Raw genomic sequence first — 17,936 nt, forward strand, 5'->3', positions numbered from 1 at the left:
TTTCCTCTTAAATTTTTTAAATTATTTAAATATTCAGTTTCACTTTAGGGGGATATTAAATGTCTTTGATTGAGAACTGACAGTACAGAGTTCTGTGTTATTAAATGTAAACTCCCCAGGCAACACCAAAGACTTAAAATCACTCATCTCCTTCAGTAATATGAAAGTATAAAGTTTTCCCCATCAAGACTTATCTATAAGTCTCTGTTGCTCTGATCATTTTTGTTTCACATCTCCATTTTTTAATAGAATATTACAAGTACAATGCAGGTCTCCTTCGTTGCTTTCCTCAAGCCCATTCTTTTCCGTCCTTCTCTGGGGGCAGCTATGATCACGAGTTTGTAAAGGAACTTCCAATATGTTTTTTAAACTTATAGATACATCGGTGAACATTGTATAGAATTTTCATAGATACTTTTAAAATTTACATAAATATCTGTGCACTCTACATGTCTTCTGTAACTTGCTTTTTTCATTCATTTTTTTTAGATCCGTCTGTGTTGTACTCAGCGATTTTGTCCATTTATTTTAAGTTCCCTGCAGCATAGTAACTGTCCCGTGATTGTAACAGACTTGAAAACAAAAGAGCATATTTCAAAAATATCTTGCGTGACGGAGGAAAAGTCTCACCTGAAGAGCGCCTGCCATGTTTGTGTTTGATTTGAGGAGTGGGATGGAGTGTCTTTTTTTTTTTTAAGTTTTGTGTGTTTTATTTAACAAATTCAGGCCACAGAATATTTGTAACTTAAATCCCTTGTGTCTACTATATGCATGTATCCCAGAGGAAATAGGAAGTAATACTTGACAGGAAATGTTTTTTCATGACTTCTTTATAAAATCCTCAGTTAACGCCTCTTTACATTAAGATTGTTTCTGAAGAGATCACTAGCAGGTGACTCTTCTTTTGCACATTGATTGTGCCCTTCCATTTCCTGCCTTAATCACTCTTCTAATTCTATTTTCTTTTGAGCATGACGAGCTATTAGATTACCATGAGCACAGGCTCCAAAGTAAAAAGCATCTGGGGAAGGCCAGGATGATATGTGCTGAGGGAGCAAGGGGTGGTTTTCAAGTACAATTCTGCTTAGAGCCTGTTCTAGTTAAGATACCATTCTGCCCTCCCAGCATGATCCTGTCACTCTGGTGTTGATGGCTGTATTCTTCTGGTATGGAAGAAAGAGGACTTGAGTAGACAAACGTCTCTGGCATTTTTCTGATGCACAGATAGAGACGTGAGTCTCAGCCTCCCCTCTGTAGTTGGTGAACGTTTGTTGAACACCACCAGTGAAACAGGCACAGGAAATGCAGCTGCTTGCAATACCATTTCCGTATAAGCAGGAGTCTTGCAGAGCTTGACTGTCTGTCTTTTATTAAAGGTCCACACACGTTCCTGTCGGGGAGGATCAAGTCCAGCACATGGAGCTGGTTCAGGATCTAGCACGAAGCTTTAACAAGAAGTATGGGGAGTTCTTCCCAGTGCCCAAGTCCATTCTAAGTAAGTAACAAACATGTGATTGACATATCAGGGCATATTTTTTCCTTTAGTATTTAAAAAAATTATTTTTATTTTTCAATTGCAATTGACATACAATATTACATTCATTCAAAGTGTACAACAAAGTGTAAACATCTGTATAATTTACAAAGTGATCACCCCAGTTAAGTCTAGCAATCAGGGCATGTTTTGAAGAGACGATTGGATAATAGACCAGAGTTTGGAACTTTATTTTGTGTGTGTGTGTGTGTATGTGTGTATGTGTGCGTGTGACAGAGACAGAAGGAGACATAGAGAGGGACAGATAGAGACAGACAGACAAGAAGGGAGAGAGATGAGAAGCATCAATTCGTTTGGCACCTTAGTTGTTCATTGATTGATTTCTCATATGTGCCTTGACGGGGGGGGGGGGGGGAGGACTGAGTGACCCCTTGCTCAAGCCAGTGGCCTTTGGGCTCAAGCGAGCTAACATGGGGTCATGTCTATGATCCCACACTCAAACCAGTGACCCCACACTCAAGCTGGTGAGCCTGTGCTCAAACTAGATGAGCCTGTACTCATCTAGGCCAGTGACCTCAGGGTTTTGAACCTGGGTCCTCTGTATCCCAGTCTGATGCTCTATCCACTGTGCAACTACCTGGTCAGGCAGAACTTCCTTGGGATTAAACTTGGCTTTCTCCTGGACAGGCTTTAGGATTTATAACTATAATCCCCACCTTATTCTGTCATGTAGAATTAGTAGACCTCATTGAATAATTGAATAAAATAGCCAAAAAAGCTTGAAAAGTATGGGAAAGACTAAAAACTAAAAGTAATCATTTTCAGTTATAAACTGTAATATGGCCCTGGCTGGTTGGCTCAGCGGTAGAGCGTCGGCCTGGCATGTAGAAGTCCCGGGTTTGATTCCCAGCCAGGGCACACAGGAGAAGCGCCCATCTGTTTCCCCACTCTTCCCCTTCTCCTTTCTCTCTATCTCTCTCTTCCCCTCCTGTAGCCAGGGTTCCATTGGAGCCGGGTTGGCCCGGGCACTGAGGATGGCTCCGTGGCCTCCGCCTCAGGCACTAGAATGGCTCTGGTTGCACCTGAGCAACACCCCACATGGGCCGAGCATCGCTCCCTGTTGGGCATGCCAGGTAGATCCTGGCCAGGCACGTGTGGCAGTCTGTCTGTCTGCCTCCCTGCTTCTCACTTCAGGGGGGAAATATATAATTTGTTAAATAGATATATAAACACATCTCATTTGGTTGAAGAGGTATCTTTCACTATTTTATTGGTTAGGAAACTAAGGCTTGGCAGGGATAACTTTGTTCACGTCCTGTATCTAGTTGGTGGCAAAGCAGTGCTCTATGTTGAATTCTTCTACTTCCAAAACCAGCTTACCTTGTCTTCTCTGTTCACAATAAAACAAAAGTCTTGAGACTGAAAACTCCTGGATCATAATCTAGATGGAACAAAAGGACATTGATAATCCTCACACTCTGCCTTCTTATATGCACAGCCGAGGTGGAACGGCCAGTCCACTGCTGAACCTGAGACCTCAGCCACAGCTCGCCAGGCTTTGCTAGCCTGGAATCTTCTGGAGGAAAGATGTAAATCTTTAGCAACATTTGTGTAGCAGTGTCAATGTATGACAGGGGCAGAAATCACTGAGCCTAAGCTCTGTCCATCTTTATTAAGCTGACAGCATTTTAAAGGTATATAACATGTGCCCAGCATTAATTTAGAAAAATAAGATGGGTATAAATTTCTAAGTTATTTCAACAGTCCCAACAGATAAGTTCAGGGCACCCCATGCACAAAAATCAACCTTCTTTTAGCAATAAGTAACATTTTAATGTTTTGGCCTATTTTACCCATTTTGATTTTATATGCTTCTGTAATGGCCATAAAATAGTCAATTATTACTCACACTGGGTTACAAAGCACAGCTTCACATCTTGATTCTATCAGAGTAATAAACAAGCTTCTCCTGCTCACGTGCGTGTTTGTGTGTATGTGTGTGTGTGTGTGTGTGTGTGTGAGAGAGAGAGTGCATGCTTATATAATCATGGGTAAAGAATTGAAAGGATTGACACAGATTGTTAAAATTGGTTTGGGAAAGGGAGGGTGGTGATTATGGGTAGGGGGTGATTAGCTTGTAGGGAAGCACAGAGGAAGAAAGAGGGAGAGGAAAGAAATAGACAATACTTGTTTTAAAGATGTGCACAGCATAAACGATGTGATGGATACAGATTTATATATGTAGACATTTTTATATGTACCTATGCATTCAAAATGCCTAAAAACATGATCAACAAAATTTTAACAGTATTCTTACATATTTCAGATAATGTCTACTTTCATGCTTACATAATTTGCTTGAATTTTGCAGTGAGGCTTTAATATTTATGTGATCAGATAAAAATAATAAAGTCATTTGGTATTCCTGGATTTCTTAAAGATTTAGACACATTTCTGGTGATTTTTTTAATGATGTCATTGTTTTTTTGTTTTGTTTTGTTTCTGTTTTGGGGGTGTACGTATTGATGTTTTTACCTAAAGCATCAATGAAGAAGGTGAAATCCCTTCGTGATCCTTCTGCCAAAATGTCGAAATCAGACCCAGACAAACTGGCCACTGTGAGAATAACAGACAGTCCAGAGGAGATAGTTCAGAAATTCTGCAAGGCTGTGACAGACTTCACCTCAGAGGTCACCTATGACCCGGCCAGCCGTGAGGGTGTCTCCAACATGGTTGCCATTCACTCCGCAGTGACAGGACTCCCGGTGGAGGATGTGATTCGCCAGAGTGCTGGCATCGACACTGCTCGCTATAAGCTGTTGGTGGCAGATGCTGTGATTGAGAAATTTGCTCCAATTAAGAGTGAAATTGAAAAACTGAAGACAGACAAGGACTACTTAGAGAAGGTTTTACAAGTTGGGTCTGCAAAAGCCAAGGAATTAGCATATCCCGTGTGCCAGGAGGTGAAGAAGTTGGTGGGGTTTTTATAGGACGTTTCAACTAATCACAAAATGGTTTTTCTATTTTGCAGTCTGTACATTCTCTGCTAAAGGCAGCTTTCTGCACAAGCTGGGGACATTCACTTTGGTATGCCTCTATTGGCGTCATTTGATAAATAATGCTTTTTTTTTTTTTTTTTTTTACAGGGACAGAGAGAGAGTCAGAGAGAGGGACAGACAGACAGGAACGGAGAGAGATGAGAAGCATCAATCATCAGTTTTTTGTTGTGACACCTTAGTTGTTCATTGATTGCTTTCTCATATGTGCCTTGATTGCTGGCCTTCAGCAGACCGAGTAACCCCTTGCTTGAGCCAGTTACCTTGGGTCCAAGCTGGTGAGCTTTTTGCTCAAACCAGATGAGCCCACGCTCAACTTGGTGACCTCGCCAACCTGGGTCCTCGGCATCCCAGTCTGACGCTCTATCTACTGCGCCACCGTCTCGTCAGGCTGATAAATAATGCTTTGTAGCCTTCAAATAGAGTGATGTTCTAGGTTCCATCAGCAAGATGCTGTGGCTAGAAACAAACAAACAAACAAAGAAGGCAGAGGTCACTGAATCTTCAGTTTTTGAGGCATACTCTCTGGCCTAAATTTATCTATATAGATATGACTGAGGTGAGCAGTAATCTGGCAAATGGGGGTATCGTTTGTGTCTCTCTGAAGCAAGTACTATCACAGGTGATCACTTTATTCCAACCCATTTATGTAGAGGTCTTAGACTTAGAATCCTTGGGATGCCATTTGGGCCAATTTGTATTCAGATCTCACAAAAATAAGTTGATTATACTTTATTTGTCACTGAGATGGTGCCTGCTTCAATGTATTTAATGGCTTAACTTATTTCCCAAGAGATTATACTTATCGTTCAGCAAGATTTTTTCTTTTAATTTAGAGATGCAGGAAATAATCTTGTGAAAAGACTGCATTGTTCTAACTTGATTTATTTATTGTACAAGAGCCCGGTCCCTAGATGATGTTCTTAAGAAGTACTTCCTTAGCCAAGTCCTGGCCAGATAGCTCGGTTGGTTGGAGTATCGTCCCAAAGCACAGAGGTTGCCGGTTCAATCCCCAGTCAGGGCACATACAGGAACAGCTCGATGTTCCTGTCTCTTTCCCTCTCTCTCAGTTTAATCTTGCCAACCCCCTGTGAAATACATAGGAGAGGACTTGCCATTTTACACTGAGGAAAGAGAGGCTGAGAGGACACTCAGCTTGGATAATCAGGAAGTAAGAAGCAAATTCAAGATCAAAATCTTTACTCCTTACATGAGCCTCTAACCATGCTTATTTTGAAAGTGGGTCCCAGAAATATAAGAGCTAGACTACTGATACTGTTTGTATCAGCAATTCAGCCAGTTGCTGCCTGCTTTAAATCTGGTTTCAGCCAACTGTGGTCACGTTTGCTCCTCAGAGTCCCTGAGGCAAGTCCCAACTTCTGTCCCCTGGGCTCACTGCAGAGGCATTTCACAGGATGTCCCACCCACTACAGCGCCTGAGTCCTGAGCCACTGTGAGTGGAAGCTCTGCTAGCCTCTACTGGGTTTCTCTTAGTGAAAACAAGTCATTTCTCTGCACCTCCACTTCCCACCCCTGAAAATTTAAATGTAACCTGACTTACCAGGTTCTGTTAGCAGGATGGATTTTGCAACCGAAATTGCTTATAATTTTTTGCCAATGGGTATAATGACCATCATTTATACATAAGAGACTCATATATTGGGCAAAGAATTTTTACTCATGTTTCTTAAAAGAAGGGAGTAGGGTGGTCCTTGTATTAATAGATATAAATCTATAAAACACTGCATCCCAGAGTCCAAATTAAAAGACCCTTTTTCTGGATGTTTTCTTGGAATGAGGTATTAGTAGTCCTAGACTGAACCACTTTGGGCATATCTCTTCTGAGGCTCTTTTTTTTTCTTTCTTTCTTTCAAAGGAAACGTTGTTATGAATACTGGAAATTGACATAATTAAAATGAGTCTATTGCCCTGGCCAGATAGCTCGACTGGTTAGAGCAATGTCCTGAAGCGTAGAGGTTGCTAGTTCGATCCCTGGTCAGGGCATATAAAGGAACAGGTTGATATTCCTCTCTCTAAAATCAATAAAAAATAAATATTAAAAAAATGATGGTTCTATCAAACCAATTGTATATTTATTTATCTGTGTGTTTCTTTACCCCCTTACAACACCTTTCATCCACAGAACTGAAGGCTCTGTGGAAAAAAGCTCCATGAAGAAAACTAGAGACCTTTGATAACTGCCAAGGAACATAGCCCTGCTGGCAAGGCCGGGCTCATGCGCATCCTGCTGGTTTTGCTCTTTGAAAGTGACCTGAGGGCTCAATTCCAAAATTGACCTGTAATGATTGAGACGTGCTGAGTGATCCCAGGAAACTGATAAAAGAAACAATGCTGGGCCGTCACTCAGTTGGGTAGAGTTTTGTCCAGATACACGAAGATTGGAGGTTCAGTCCCTTGTTACGGCACATACAGAAATCAATAAATGAATGCATAAGTGAGTAGAACAACAAATCAATGGTTTTTTCTCTTTCTCTTCTTCCCTCTTTCTTTAAAACAAAAAGGTGCCAATGCCAGAACCCAGACCTATTTTCACACCCCTTTCACTTACCATTTATAGGCCTTGGTACAATCTTTTTATTGAGATGAACAGTTGGGAGGTTTCTGGATTGCGGCTCACAGAAAAAGGTGATTTTTTTTTTTTTAAAGATGATTTTTACTGTTGTTTTCTATATGTGTTGTGGAGAATTAAATGATGATTAATGTGTCCGGTGGTCAGGTAACTTGGGGCTCTGTAGCTGCACCAGCTGACAAGCCCTCCTTCATCCCCCCCCCCCCCCCTTGATGGATGGTCACTCGGAACAGTGGGGCTTCCTTGCCCTTGGCAGGTGCCTCATAAACATCAAAATAATGTCAGAAGATGGGCTTGCAATCCCTAATAAAGTGTGGGGCTGGTTTGTTGGTTTTTATTTCAGAAACCTCTTGATGCTCACCAGGAAGATGCTGGTGATAAAACAGTGACTGACCCCACTGAGTTCTCACTGTGCATCAGTCATCTTACTAAATGTCTTATAGCTATTCTTCCAAGTGTGGCACCCGGAGCAGCAGTCTGGGGACCACCTGGGAACTCAGTAAGAATGCAGATTCTCTGGCTCTCCCACTGACTGACTGAATCAGACTTTGGGGATGAACCCAGCAATCTGTGTTTTCACAGCCTTCCAGGTGATTCTGACGCTTGCTGAACTTGAGAACCAGCACACTCTCTCCTTTGTGTGTATCCTCTCATTTCCTCAGAACCCAATGGAGCAATACTAGCCTCAGCCACATGGAGGAGGAAGCCGGGGCATGGCACACTGAGAAGCTTGCCTAAGACAGTTCAGCTTCTAAGAGGTGGAGTCAGGTCCTGCAATCAAGGGCCCCACAAGGCCACAGTGGCTCTTGCACAATGTCTTCTGGTGTGTTTGGTGTCATGTGTTCTAAGCATGCACTGTCCAATATGGGTATGTGTCCATTTAAGTTTAAATTAGGATTAAATAAATAAATAAATGAATAATTCACGTCCTCAGCAGCCACGTCAAGAGCCCAGTATCCTCAGTGGCTAATGGCTAGTGCAGATGGAGAGCGTTTCTGTAATCACAGAAGTGTCTATTGGACACAGCTGCTTTAAGGCATTCAGCTTACAGATTTTGCATGTACAGCTAAGGACTCTGCCCTGGGCAATTCATTAACTGAATTCGTGAAGGTAGCAAAAAGATTATTGAGAATGACAGACCATATCATCTCCCAAACAATACTTAGGTGATAAGAGCTGGCATGTAGTTTATACTTGCTCTATGCTGGGCACGTTTTGTTTATAGGTCAGATCTCATTTAATATTTGTATCACTCTTATAGGAACAATTCTACTTTTTTTTAATAACTAACTACAACTCAGCAACTTGCATAAAGTCATACATTTGTTATTATTAGTCTCTAGTTTCTCTTAGTTAGGAACCCAGTGATACCCCTGAACTGGTGTGCCCATGAAAGTGGCCTGTCTCATTTTAACGAGTCTAGATTTTTCTCTCAGCACCTGTGACCCTCGGGGTGGTGTCCCACAATCTTAACCCTCATAGCTCCCTCTTAGCCTCTCTTCTTCCCCTCTCTCTCCCTTTATTTATTTATTTATTTATTTATTTATTTATTTATTTATTTATTTATTTGAGAGACATACAGACAAGGAGAGAGATGAGAAGAATCAACTCGTAGTTGTGGCACTTGTGATTGTTTAGTAATTGCTTCTCATGTGTGCTGACTGGGGGGGGCTTCAGCCAAGCCAGCGACCACGGGATCATGTTGATGATCCCACCCTCAAGCCAGCGACCCCACGCACAAGCTGGTGACCTTGTGGTTTTGAGCCTGGGATATCTGCACGTGTAACATGGTCTAGGTCACCTTCAGTTCACCCTGTCCACTGCTAGTGCCTGTGTCACTGGCAGCTCCCAGTTGCTCTCCATTTAACACAACCACTATCCTCACTATGTTTTCCCCCCATGTGATTAATGTCCTCTTTTCACTCTGCCAACTGATGGGTCTTTTAAAATTTCTTGGGGTAGGAGGAGTCCATTCCTCCCTGAAACTGAACTGAGAACAGATTGCCTTTCACTAGGGCAGTGTTTTCCGACACCCCCACAGGCTGAACAACCTGGAAGTTTTACTGTTAGTCACTGAAGCCCTTGTATGTTAATATTCACAAGTCTGTTCTATTGGCTAAGGATCCTCTTCTTTCTCCAGGAAAGAAACTGGGGTTCAGAGTGTTAGTGACTTAGCCTCAGGTATGTAATTCAGCCTTACAGCAATGTGAAAGGCACAGGGGAAATAGAATGTACCTATAATTAGAGGGGGACACACAGAGAAACTAGCTAGCCAATGCTGGTGAGCGTGGGAATGACTGATTAACAAAGATGTTTAGGAAAGAAATATGATACAGGAGAGGAGAAGGGGCTTTCTGATCAGAAACTAGGACACAGAAGCATGAACACTTTTAGGCAAAAACTAATCCATACAGTATATAAGAATGAAAATACTAGATTAGCCTGACCAGGCAGTGGCACAATGGATAGAGTGTCAGCCTGGCATGCTGAGGACCCAGGTTTAAAACCCCAAGATCATTGGCTTGACCGCCAGCTCATCCAACTTGAGCTCAGGGTCGCTGGCTTGAAACCTAAGATCACTGGCTTGAGCCCAAGGTTGCTGGTTTAGGCAGGGGGGTCAATGGCTCAGTTGGAGCCCCATCCCCATCAAGGCACATATGAGAAGCAATCAATGAAAAACCAAGGTGCTACAACTCTGAGTTAATGCTTCTCATTTCTTTCCCTTCCTGTCTGTCACTGTCTGTCTGTCTCTCGCAAAAAACCCAAAAAACTATATTGAACCATCTTTTTTTACTAACAACACTGGTAGTTACATGTATATCAACCTCATGTATCCCATGAACAAGCATTTTGCAGAGCACCTATTTTGCGAGCACAGTCTAAGCACCAATCCTTAGAAATGAGACCCAGTCTCCACCCTCGGGCTCCCTGTCTGTGTAAAGATGAGCTTGGAAAGCCAGTGAGAGGTAGACTAGGAACACGAATCAAAGTTTCCTGAGTCTTGTCACTCTCCTGGGTATAACAGCTATGGCATTAGCTCTTAATTATTTAAAATATGGTTTCTAAATGTTACATTTATGAAATCATTCTCAAATAAATAGAATATTTAATATTTGATGTAGCCATATTGGCCCTATGGTATGGAAACTTTTTTATATCCCCTCCCCTACCCACATACACACAATAAGCCAGGAAATAGTCATCATTTTTAAAAAGTGTTTCTGAAAAGCAGGTGATATGACTATATGACTCTATTTAGAATAAAACAGTCTGATTTTATATAATCACTGCCTTAGTCATCATACCCACCTTAAACCCTTTTTCAAGTAAGATTTTAAAATACAGTCTCCTCCTGGGAAGAAAGACGTGTCCCATCTGCTCTATGAATGCAGGATGGAGAAGTGTGTGTGCTTGGCATTGACCACTAGGTCCCACACCAGCCTGGCCCACAGGGAAGCCCACTGAGAACCGTTGTCAGTTCACATAACCAGGTTATCCAGAGAGTTCCCTGAGCATTCAGTAGCATCTCCCCAAAAAGAGATAGATGCTCTGTGATAACACTGGGGAACAATTTTTTTTTTCATTTTCAGTTGCATGAGGTTTTAGAACTGCTTCTATATATTTCTGCATCTCTGATTCCAAATCTGAAATCCGTTTTTTGGTGCGTGCTCCAGTTTTTATGCAATTTTAATTTCTTTTTGTTACAGTTAATGGCATGCATTGGTTTTTAAATTGGACTTAAAGGGCAATGACTCTTGGATTGAACATAACCACAAGGCAATTAATATTTTACAAACATCACTTTTACATAATTGTAGTTTTTAAATATAAAAAATTATCTGGTAAAAACTCCCTCTTATTTTGTTTTAAGATTGAATCATGGCTTCTTTGAGTAGGCGTAAATGTAAGAATAATCCTGACACTTTCTGTTATATATGTGGCTGTTACACACTTCAACATCAAAGGCACAATATTTCATCATTTGTGACACATGCATATATTGCCTATTTTCAAGTTCCCTTGGCGATCAAGACAAGAATTGTGCTCCTCATATTGTGTGTCATAATTGTGAGGAAATGCTTCGTGACTGAACAAAAGGAAAACACAAAGGAATGCCTTTGGTATTCCCATGGTTTGGCATGAACCACAGTAGTGACTGTTAGTTCTGTCTGATCCATACAAAGGGCATCGGCAAGAAAAAATGGCATATGATCGCATATCCTAATATTCCTTCAGCAATACGACCTATCCCACACTCTGAGACACTCCCAATTCTAGTTTTCAATGGTTTTATTTCTTCTAAGGACGAAGAAAGTGAACATGGTGATCAAGTGTATTTTGATAAGATGCATGAGGAAATGGTTGTAGAATCTGAAGGGTCTTCTTCTGATGCCAAGCAGTCATTAACCCCTCAGCAGTTTAGCCAACCCAAATTGAATGACTTAGTAAGAATGACATAAAAATTGTCCTCAACTTTCTGAAGTATGAGGAGTATAACTGGATCATTTGTGTGGATCTTAAAATGATAAATTTCCTGCTAGGACAACAGAGAGGTTTCACAAAGAATCCTTGCTTTCTGTGTTTGTGGTACAGCTGAGCTCGGGAGAAACACTGAACACAGAAGGAGTGGCCGAAACGTGAAGCTCTGGAAGTAGGGATACAAAATATTGTGAATGAACCTGTAGTTAATCGAGACAGGATCATTTTTCCCCCACTTCACATCCAACTTGGCTTAATGAAGCAGTTTGTTCAGGCTTTGAATAGAGAAAGTGAATGCTTTCAACATATTGTTTCTGCTTTTCCTGCCTTGTCTTTCGAGAAGATAAAAGCAGGTGTATTCGATGGACCTCAAATTTGAACCCTCATACGTGATGAAGAATTTGCCAGGAAGATGAATAAGGAGGAGAAAGCAGCATGGCAGTCTTTTGTGGCAGTTACAAAGAACTTCCTTGGCAACAAAAAGCAGAAAACTATGAACTTCTGGTTCAAAGGATGCTGTTGGTTTTCCATGACATTGAATGTAACATGAGCATTAAGATTCACTTCCTGAACAGTCACCTTGATAAGTTTCCTGAAAATCTTGGAGCTGTTAGTGATGAGCAGACTACTGCTGGACCATCAACGAGATTGTCCTCAACAAGTACTCAAACACAAGAGCTACAAACGCAAATTTTTGCCTGAATAGAATTTAAATAAGTTTTGTGCAAATTTTATGATTAAAATAAGTGTTTTAATATGTTCTGTTTTGAAATTATAGACATTCTTATGCAATCATATCTTTTAGTGTATTTGTGTATTTACTGCATTATATAAATTATTATATTTTCACAAAGATGATGCCCAAGAAGACATTCTACTTCATTATGTTAAACTAAATGTTGAAAATTTTATAATAACATGAAAACCTAAAATCTTGAATTGCAAAAAACTGTACCTTACAGAGAAAAACTAATGTCAGATTTGAGATCAGCACACTTGAATTAGGTAAGAACAAGTGTTTTTGTGGATGCAACAAAAATTTTGTTCCCCAGTGTAATTTAAGAAAACGCTATGCAACTTGTCTGGACATAACGATTGGAACCAGCCTCAGTGAGAGAAGTGTTCCCACCATAAACCAGCCAGAAGAAGAAGGAGGAGGAGGAGGAGGAGGAGGAGGAGGAGGAGGAGGAGGAGGAGGAAGAAAGGAGAAAGAAAAAAAGAAGGAAGGAAGGAAGGAAGGAAGGAAGGAAGGAAGGAAGGAAGGAAGGAAGGAAGGAAGGAAGGAAGGAAGGAAGGAAGGAAAGAAAGAAAGAAAGAAAGAAAGAAAGAAAGAAAGAAAGAAAGAAAGAAAGAAAGAAAGAAAGAAAGAAAGAAGAGGAAGAGTAGTATAATTCTTTAACAGGATTTCAGAGGAAGTTCTTGTACTAGAAGAGGAGGTGAGTACCATGGGAGGTCAAAGTCCCAATACTGTTTCTTTCTTTTTAAAATTAATTGTGTTTACATAGATTCTAGTGTCGCCCCAATGCATCCCCTTAACCCCTTATTCCTTTCAACATCTCCTTTGCCTCCCTTTCTACAATGCCCTCCCTCCTTCCCTTCAGGTTTATCCCATCCTATCCAATACTGTTTCATGAGGCATTCCTCTCCTGGGGATTAACAAACTGTAATTTTTGAGGTAGCAGGTTTCTTTATTATTATTATTCTTTTGTTGTTGTTGTTTTATAATTGATATTTTATTTTTTTTATTTTTTATTTTTTATTTATTCATTTTAGAGAGGAGAGGGAGAGACAGAGAGAGAAGAGAGACAGAGAGAGAGAAGGGGGGGAGGAGCTGGAAGCATCAACTCCCATATGTGCCTTGACCAGGCAAGCCCAGGGTTTCGAACCGGCGACCTCAGCATTTCCAGGTCGACGCTTTATCCACTGTGCCACCACAGGTCAGGCTCTTTTGTTGTTTTTTATGCCTGTCTTTTCTACCTGCTATTTTCTAGTCATCTTTAAAGCTCCCGTCAGCTTAATACAGAGACAAAGGGCTTCCTGGTGATTAGTGCCCTCCCCACATTAATGCATAGTGAGCATTTCCTCTTCGACATCTTCTCCCTCCTCCCCGTAACTAAGTGGATCCCAACCGGCTACTGCTGGCTACTGCTGCCTCTTCTCTCACTGATTGCTTGTTTGTTCTATGTAGTTTCTAGAGAAACAAATAAACAAAACACACTTGCTCCTGTGACCTATTCAACTTTGCATTCTTCTAGCTGAGTGTGTCTTAGTTCCACCACGCCACCGTAGGTCCAGGATCTTGCCTGCCTCCTGTGTAGGTTGATTTCTCATTTCCCTAGTCTCCCTTCATGTCTCACATCATAGCCAAAGTAAGCCATGTCCCCGGCTCTTTCGTGTCCGAGCTTCTGTGTAGTCCTTTTGTCCTGCCACTGCCCTGCAATAACTACCACTGTGGCCCTCACTCCTACCCCCTCTCAATCCCTGCCCCATCTAGACTTCTGTGCAAGTCTCACTCCTTCTACAGCTTCATATTCATCAAACTCCCTGTTCCTCCATACCCCTCTTTTGTGGAAAGCACGTTCTGATGCCCCTCTGAGACACTGCTGTATTGACACGTCAAGGTAAACAGAACAGCTTTGCCTTTTGATCCATCATAATTCCAAATTAACAACTTATGTGTTAAGCCTAAGTGCCTTCCCACTTCACCCCATCTCCCCCCAGAAAACAGTATGTACAAATGCACAAAGAACCCTTCCTGTATTTATGTTCAGATTTTACGTGGATTTGCCATAAAGTATGGCAGAGACTGCTAGCTATGCCCTGTATCCTGTCTTTCCTTCCTTTTTACTTAACGGGATCCTCACTTTTCATTTTAGTTGAGCACACAGTCCCTGGTAGGGACTGCATTTCTTAGCCTGTACCTGCATCAAGGTATGGTCCTGTGAATTTATTTTAGCCAATGGGATTGAGCAAAAGTGATGTGTCCAAGTTCCAGGTCACATCTTTCTTAAAGGAAACTGCTCTTCCACGCCCCCTTCCTGAAACAGTTTGTTGGACCCATTGATGGAAGTGCCAAGAGAAAGATGGGGAGAGCCAACTCTCCAGCTGGGTCCCTGGCCTCAGCAACCAGTGCTGCCCTTCTGGGACTGCTCCTACCCCTGGACTGATACGTAAGAAATAAATTTTTACCATTTAAGCCTCTTGATCTCGGAATCTCTTTGTTATAGTACCTTAGCTACTATCTCAACTAATGTACTAATCCTTCTAGCCTCTTTGTCTAATGTCTTTTGTCCAATTGGGTCACTTCCATTCAATTCAGCATTTTGTGAGAGCCATGTATGTGGTGAGGCAGGAGTTCTCAAAGTGTGGCTTCCAGACCTGCAACAGCCTCCTCACCTGGGAATTTATTAATATATAAATCCACAGACTCCACCCAGACTTACTAAATGGGAAATTCAGAGAGTGGGGTGCTGGAATCCGTTAGCCCTTCTGTTAATCCAGAGGCACACTGATGTTTGAGAACCACTGTGCTAGGGGATAAAAAGGGGGTAAAGGCCAGCCTCTGTCAAGGAGTTTACAGTAAAGAGAAAGGAGCAAATAGATAGCCAGTCATAAAAACATACTGTCTTCACTTTCTGCTATTTCCTGTCTGTCCCCCTCACCTTTTTTTTTTTTTTATCAGATTCATTCAATGTAGCTTTGTTTATATATGAGATTATTTACAGACAGCCTAAAAATTTAGGCTACTTGGGTCTATGAAAATCCTAAAAATGAAAAATGACTGAAGTTACATTTGTAAACAGAGTACACAGAGATTCAATCATCAATCCTAGCATTAATGAGGTTCTCCTGAAGCCAAGAGAGACGAATAAGAAGAGAAAGTTATTTTATACAGTGAGTAGTAAAATTATAGTACTTATTACCCTATAAAGGGTTATTTGACCTAGAAATAAAAACAGTTGAGCATGGATTACATTTATGAGTGAGAAAGTCACAAAATTATATTAAGTACAAGTTAAGAATGTTCAAATTATTTCTGAAAGTGTCTGGTGTTGATATCATAGAAACTACCATCTTTGGTGTCACCATTCTCATCCCCATAATCTTCTGTGTTGAGAACTCCGGGCTGGACCAGAGGAGACCATTGTGGAACTGGTGATGGGCTGGAAAGGAGCCCACCTGAGAATGAAGACTATCATACTTAGTGTGTTTTATAAAAACCTGTATACCGTTCAGATTTAATGGGTAATACTGGTAGAGAAAATAAGGGATACAATGGATGCAGTTCTTAAAAGAATTTGTTGAGATTTCTGATTAAAGCCAGTGTGCCCTTATTCTTATTAACAAGAGACAATGCAACTCATTGAAATAATCCAAAACCTATACATGATGAACAGATCTTATGTCTTTGGCATAGGAGCTAAACGCTTTGGATATTGCTAGCAGATGAAAGTGTTAGCTCATCCCCAAACTAGACAGACTTGAGACTTAGAAACTCTAGACTTTCTGATAAGAAGAGGCTGTCAGTATCGGCCATCTTCCCCTTTACAAGAAAGGGTTTAATTTTATCACTTGCTGTTAGAAACACAAAATCATTTTGTATATCTGCCGTTTGCCGCTAGCAGTGATTTCAGCTCTGGCTTATATGTTTTTAAAATCTTGCAATATCTTTAAACTGTGTTCCAGTTTGGTAAAATATAACCGCTTTATTTCCTTCTTTCCCTTCTTTATTCCTTTAATCCATCTTCTTTCCCAAAATACTGTCAGTTAGGATCTCTATTCCAAATAATTTGGAGTCAAAAGCATTCAACAGTCTGGAGGCAAGTGAGCCTTTTATTGAGAGTAAATTGAACTGTGTGGCCAGGCAGAAAGGGGCTCCTCTGTGAGGCTCCAGCATGCCTCACTGGTGCACCCCAGCAAGGACTTGGGTTACAAGAATTACATCACTGGGATCTGCTTATGTTGGCTGATCAGGCCCAACAGAACCCTAGGCGCTGCCAGGCAGTTTAATTCCTTGATCCTTGTGAACCTTCCACAGAGAGCTTATGTGGCCCCCAAAAGCTGCTCCTTTATAACTTTCTAATCTGTTTCTAACTTAACATATGAAGTGTCTGGAACACTCAAACTATGTCATCTTCACAAACCTGTGTAAAGCATGAAAATTGTTATCCCCATTTTACAGATGAGTTAACCCTGAGTACTGTGGCACCAGCTAGTCTATTAATTGCACTTCAAGTTTGTACCATATACATGCTTGCTTGTTGGTGACTCTGAGAGTATACCATTGTGAAAAGGTGAGGAATCTTTATGTTTTTGTTTTGTAAATTACTCATAATCTGAAGCCCAAGACTAGGCAAAGAGCAGATGCTAAATAAATGCTTATTGACTGAAAAACACCCTGAGAAGGGAAAGAGAGGTTAGGGGATGCAAATTCATATGACTTCACAAGACAGATAACTTGATTTTTTTTTTCTTAAGTGAGAAGTGGCAAGGCAGAGAGACAGACTGCATCCTGACCAGGATCCACCCATCAAGCCCCGTACCGGGAGGTGCTCTGCCCATCTGGGGCTGTTGCTTTATTGCTCAGCAACCAAGCTGTTCTAGCACCTGAGGTGAGACCATGGAGCTGGAGAATACTCCATGGACCATGGAGAATACTCAGCACCCTGGACCAATTTGCTCCAACTGAGCCATGGCTGCAGGAGGGGAAGAGAGAGATAGAGAGAGAGAGAAGGATGAGGGAGAGGGGTAGAGAAGCAGATGGTTGCTTCTCCTGTGTGCCCTGACTGGAAATTGACCCCAGGGCATCCACACGCTGGGCCGACGCTCTACCACTGTGCCAACTGGCCAGAGCCAACTTTGTGATTTAATTAAATAAATTAACAACTATTTATTCAGTGCTTACTATGTGCTGGACGCTGCTCTAGACTTGAAGGATACAGAGGTGAGCAAAATAGACAAGAATTCCTGTCCTCTTTGAACCAGCATTGTAGTAGAGGGAAACGGACAGAGCAACAAGGAAAGGAAATGATTGGTCCCCAGGTGATGAGTGCTATGTGGAAATATAAAGAAAATGGGGATAGAGTGTGTTATGGACTGAATTGTGCCCCCTCGTCCCCCAAAAACTCATATGTTGAAGCCCTAACCCCACTAGCTGAGAATATGGCTATATTGGGGGAGGGGGCATTTAAAGAGGCAATCAACTAAAGCTAGTTCAATCTGACTGGCCTCTTTATAAGAAGAAGAGATTAGAACACACAGACACCAGGAGTGCCCTGGCACAGAGTAAAGGCCATGTGTGGACACAGTGAGAAGG

General features: G+C 41.4%; 1 protein-coding gene across 4 annotated transcripts in view; it reads left to right on the forward strand.

The window, feature by feature from the left end:
- The window catches only part of WARS2 (tryptophanyl tRNA synthetase 2, mitochondrial), a 119,210-nt gene extending 106,475 nt beyond the window's left edge, over window positions 1-12,735 (forward strand). For 2 of the 4 annotated variants that reach the window (XM_066377304.1, XM_066377306.1), the window contains 2 exons: window positions 1,377-1,495; window positions 4,037-6,993. In XM_066377304.1, coding sequence (XP_066233401.1) covers window positions 1,377-1,495; window positions 4,037-4,485 — 568 coding nt within the window. In that variant the 3' untranslated portion in view covers window positions 4,486-6,993. Of the gene's footprint in view, window positions 1-1,376; window positions 1,496-4,036; window positions 6,994-11,734 lie in introns of those variants that run through there. The other 2 variants (XM_066377308.1, XM_066377307.1) reach the window with 2 other exon arrangements.
- The last annotated feature ends 5,201 nt before the right edge of the window (window positions 12,736-17,936 follow it).

The sequence above is a fragment of the Saccopteryx leptura genome, chromosome 3, assembly GCF_036850995.1.
Source record: "Saccopteryx leptura isolate mSacLep1 chromosome 3, mSacLep1_pri_phased_curated, whole genome shotgun sequence".
NCBI classification, from domain to species: Eukaryota; Metazoa; Chordata; class Mammalia; order Chiroptera; family Emballonuridae; genus Saccopteryx; species Saccopteryx leptura.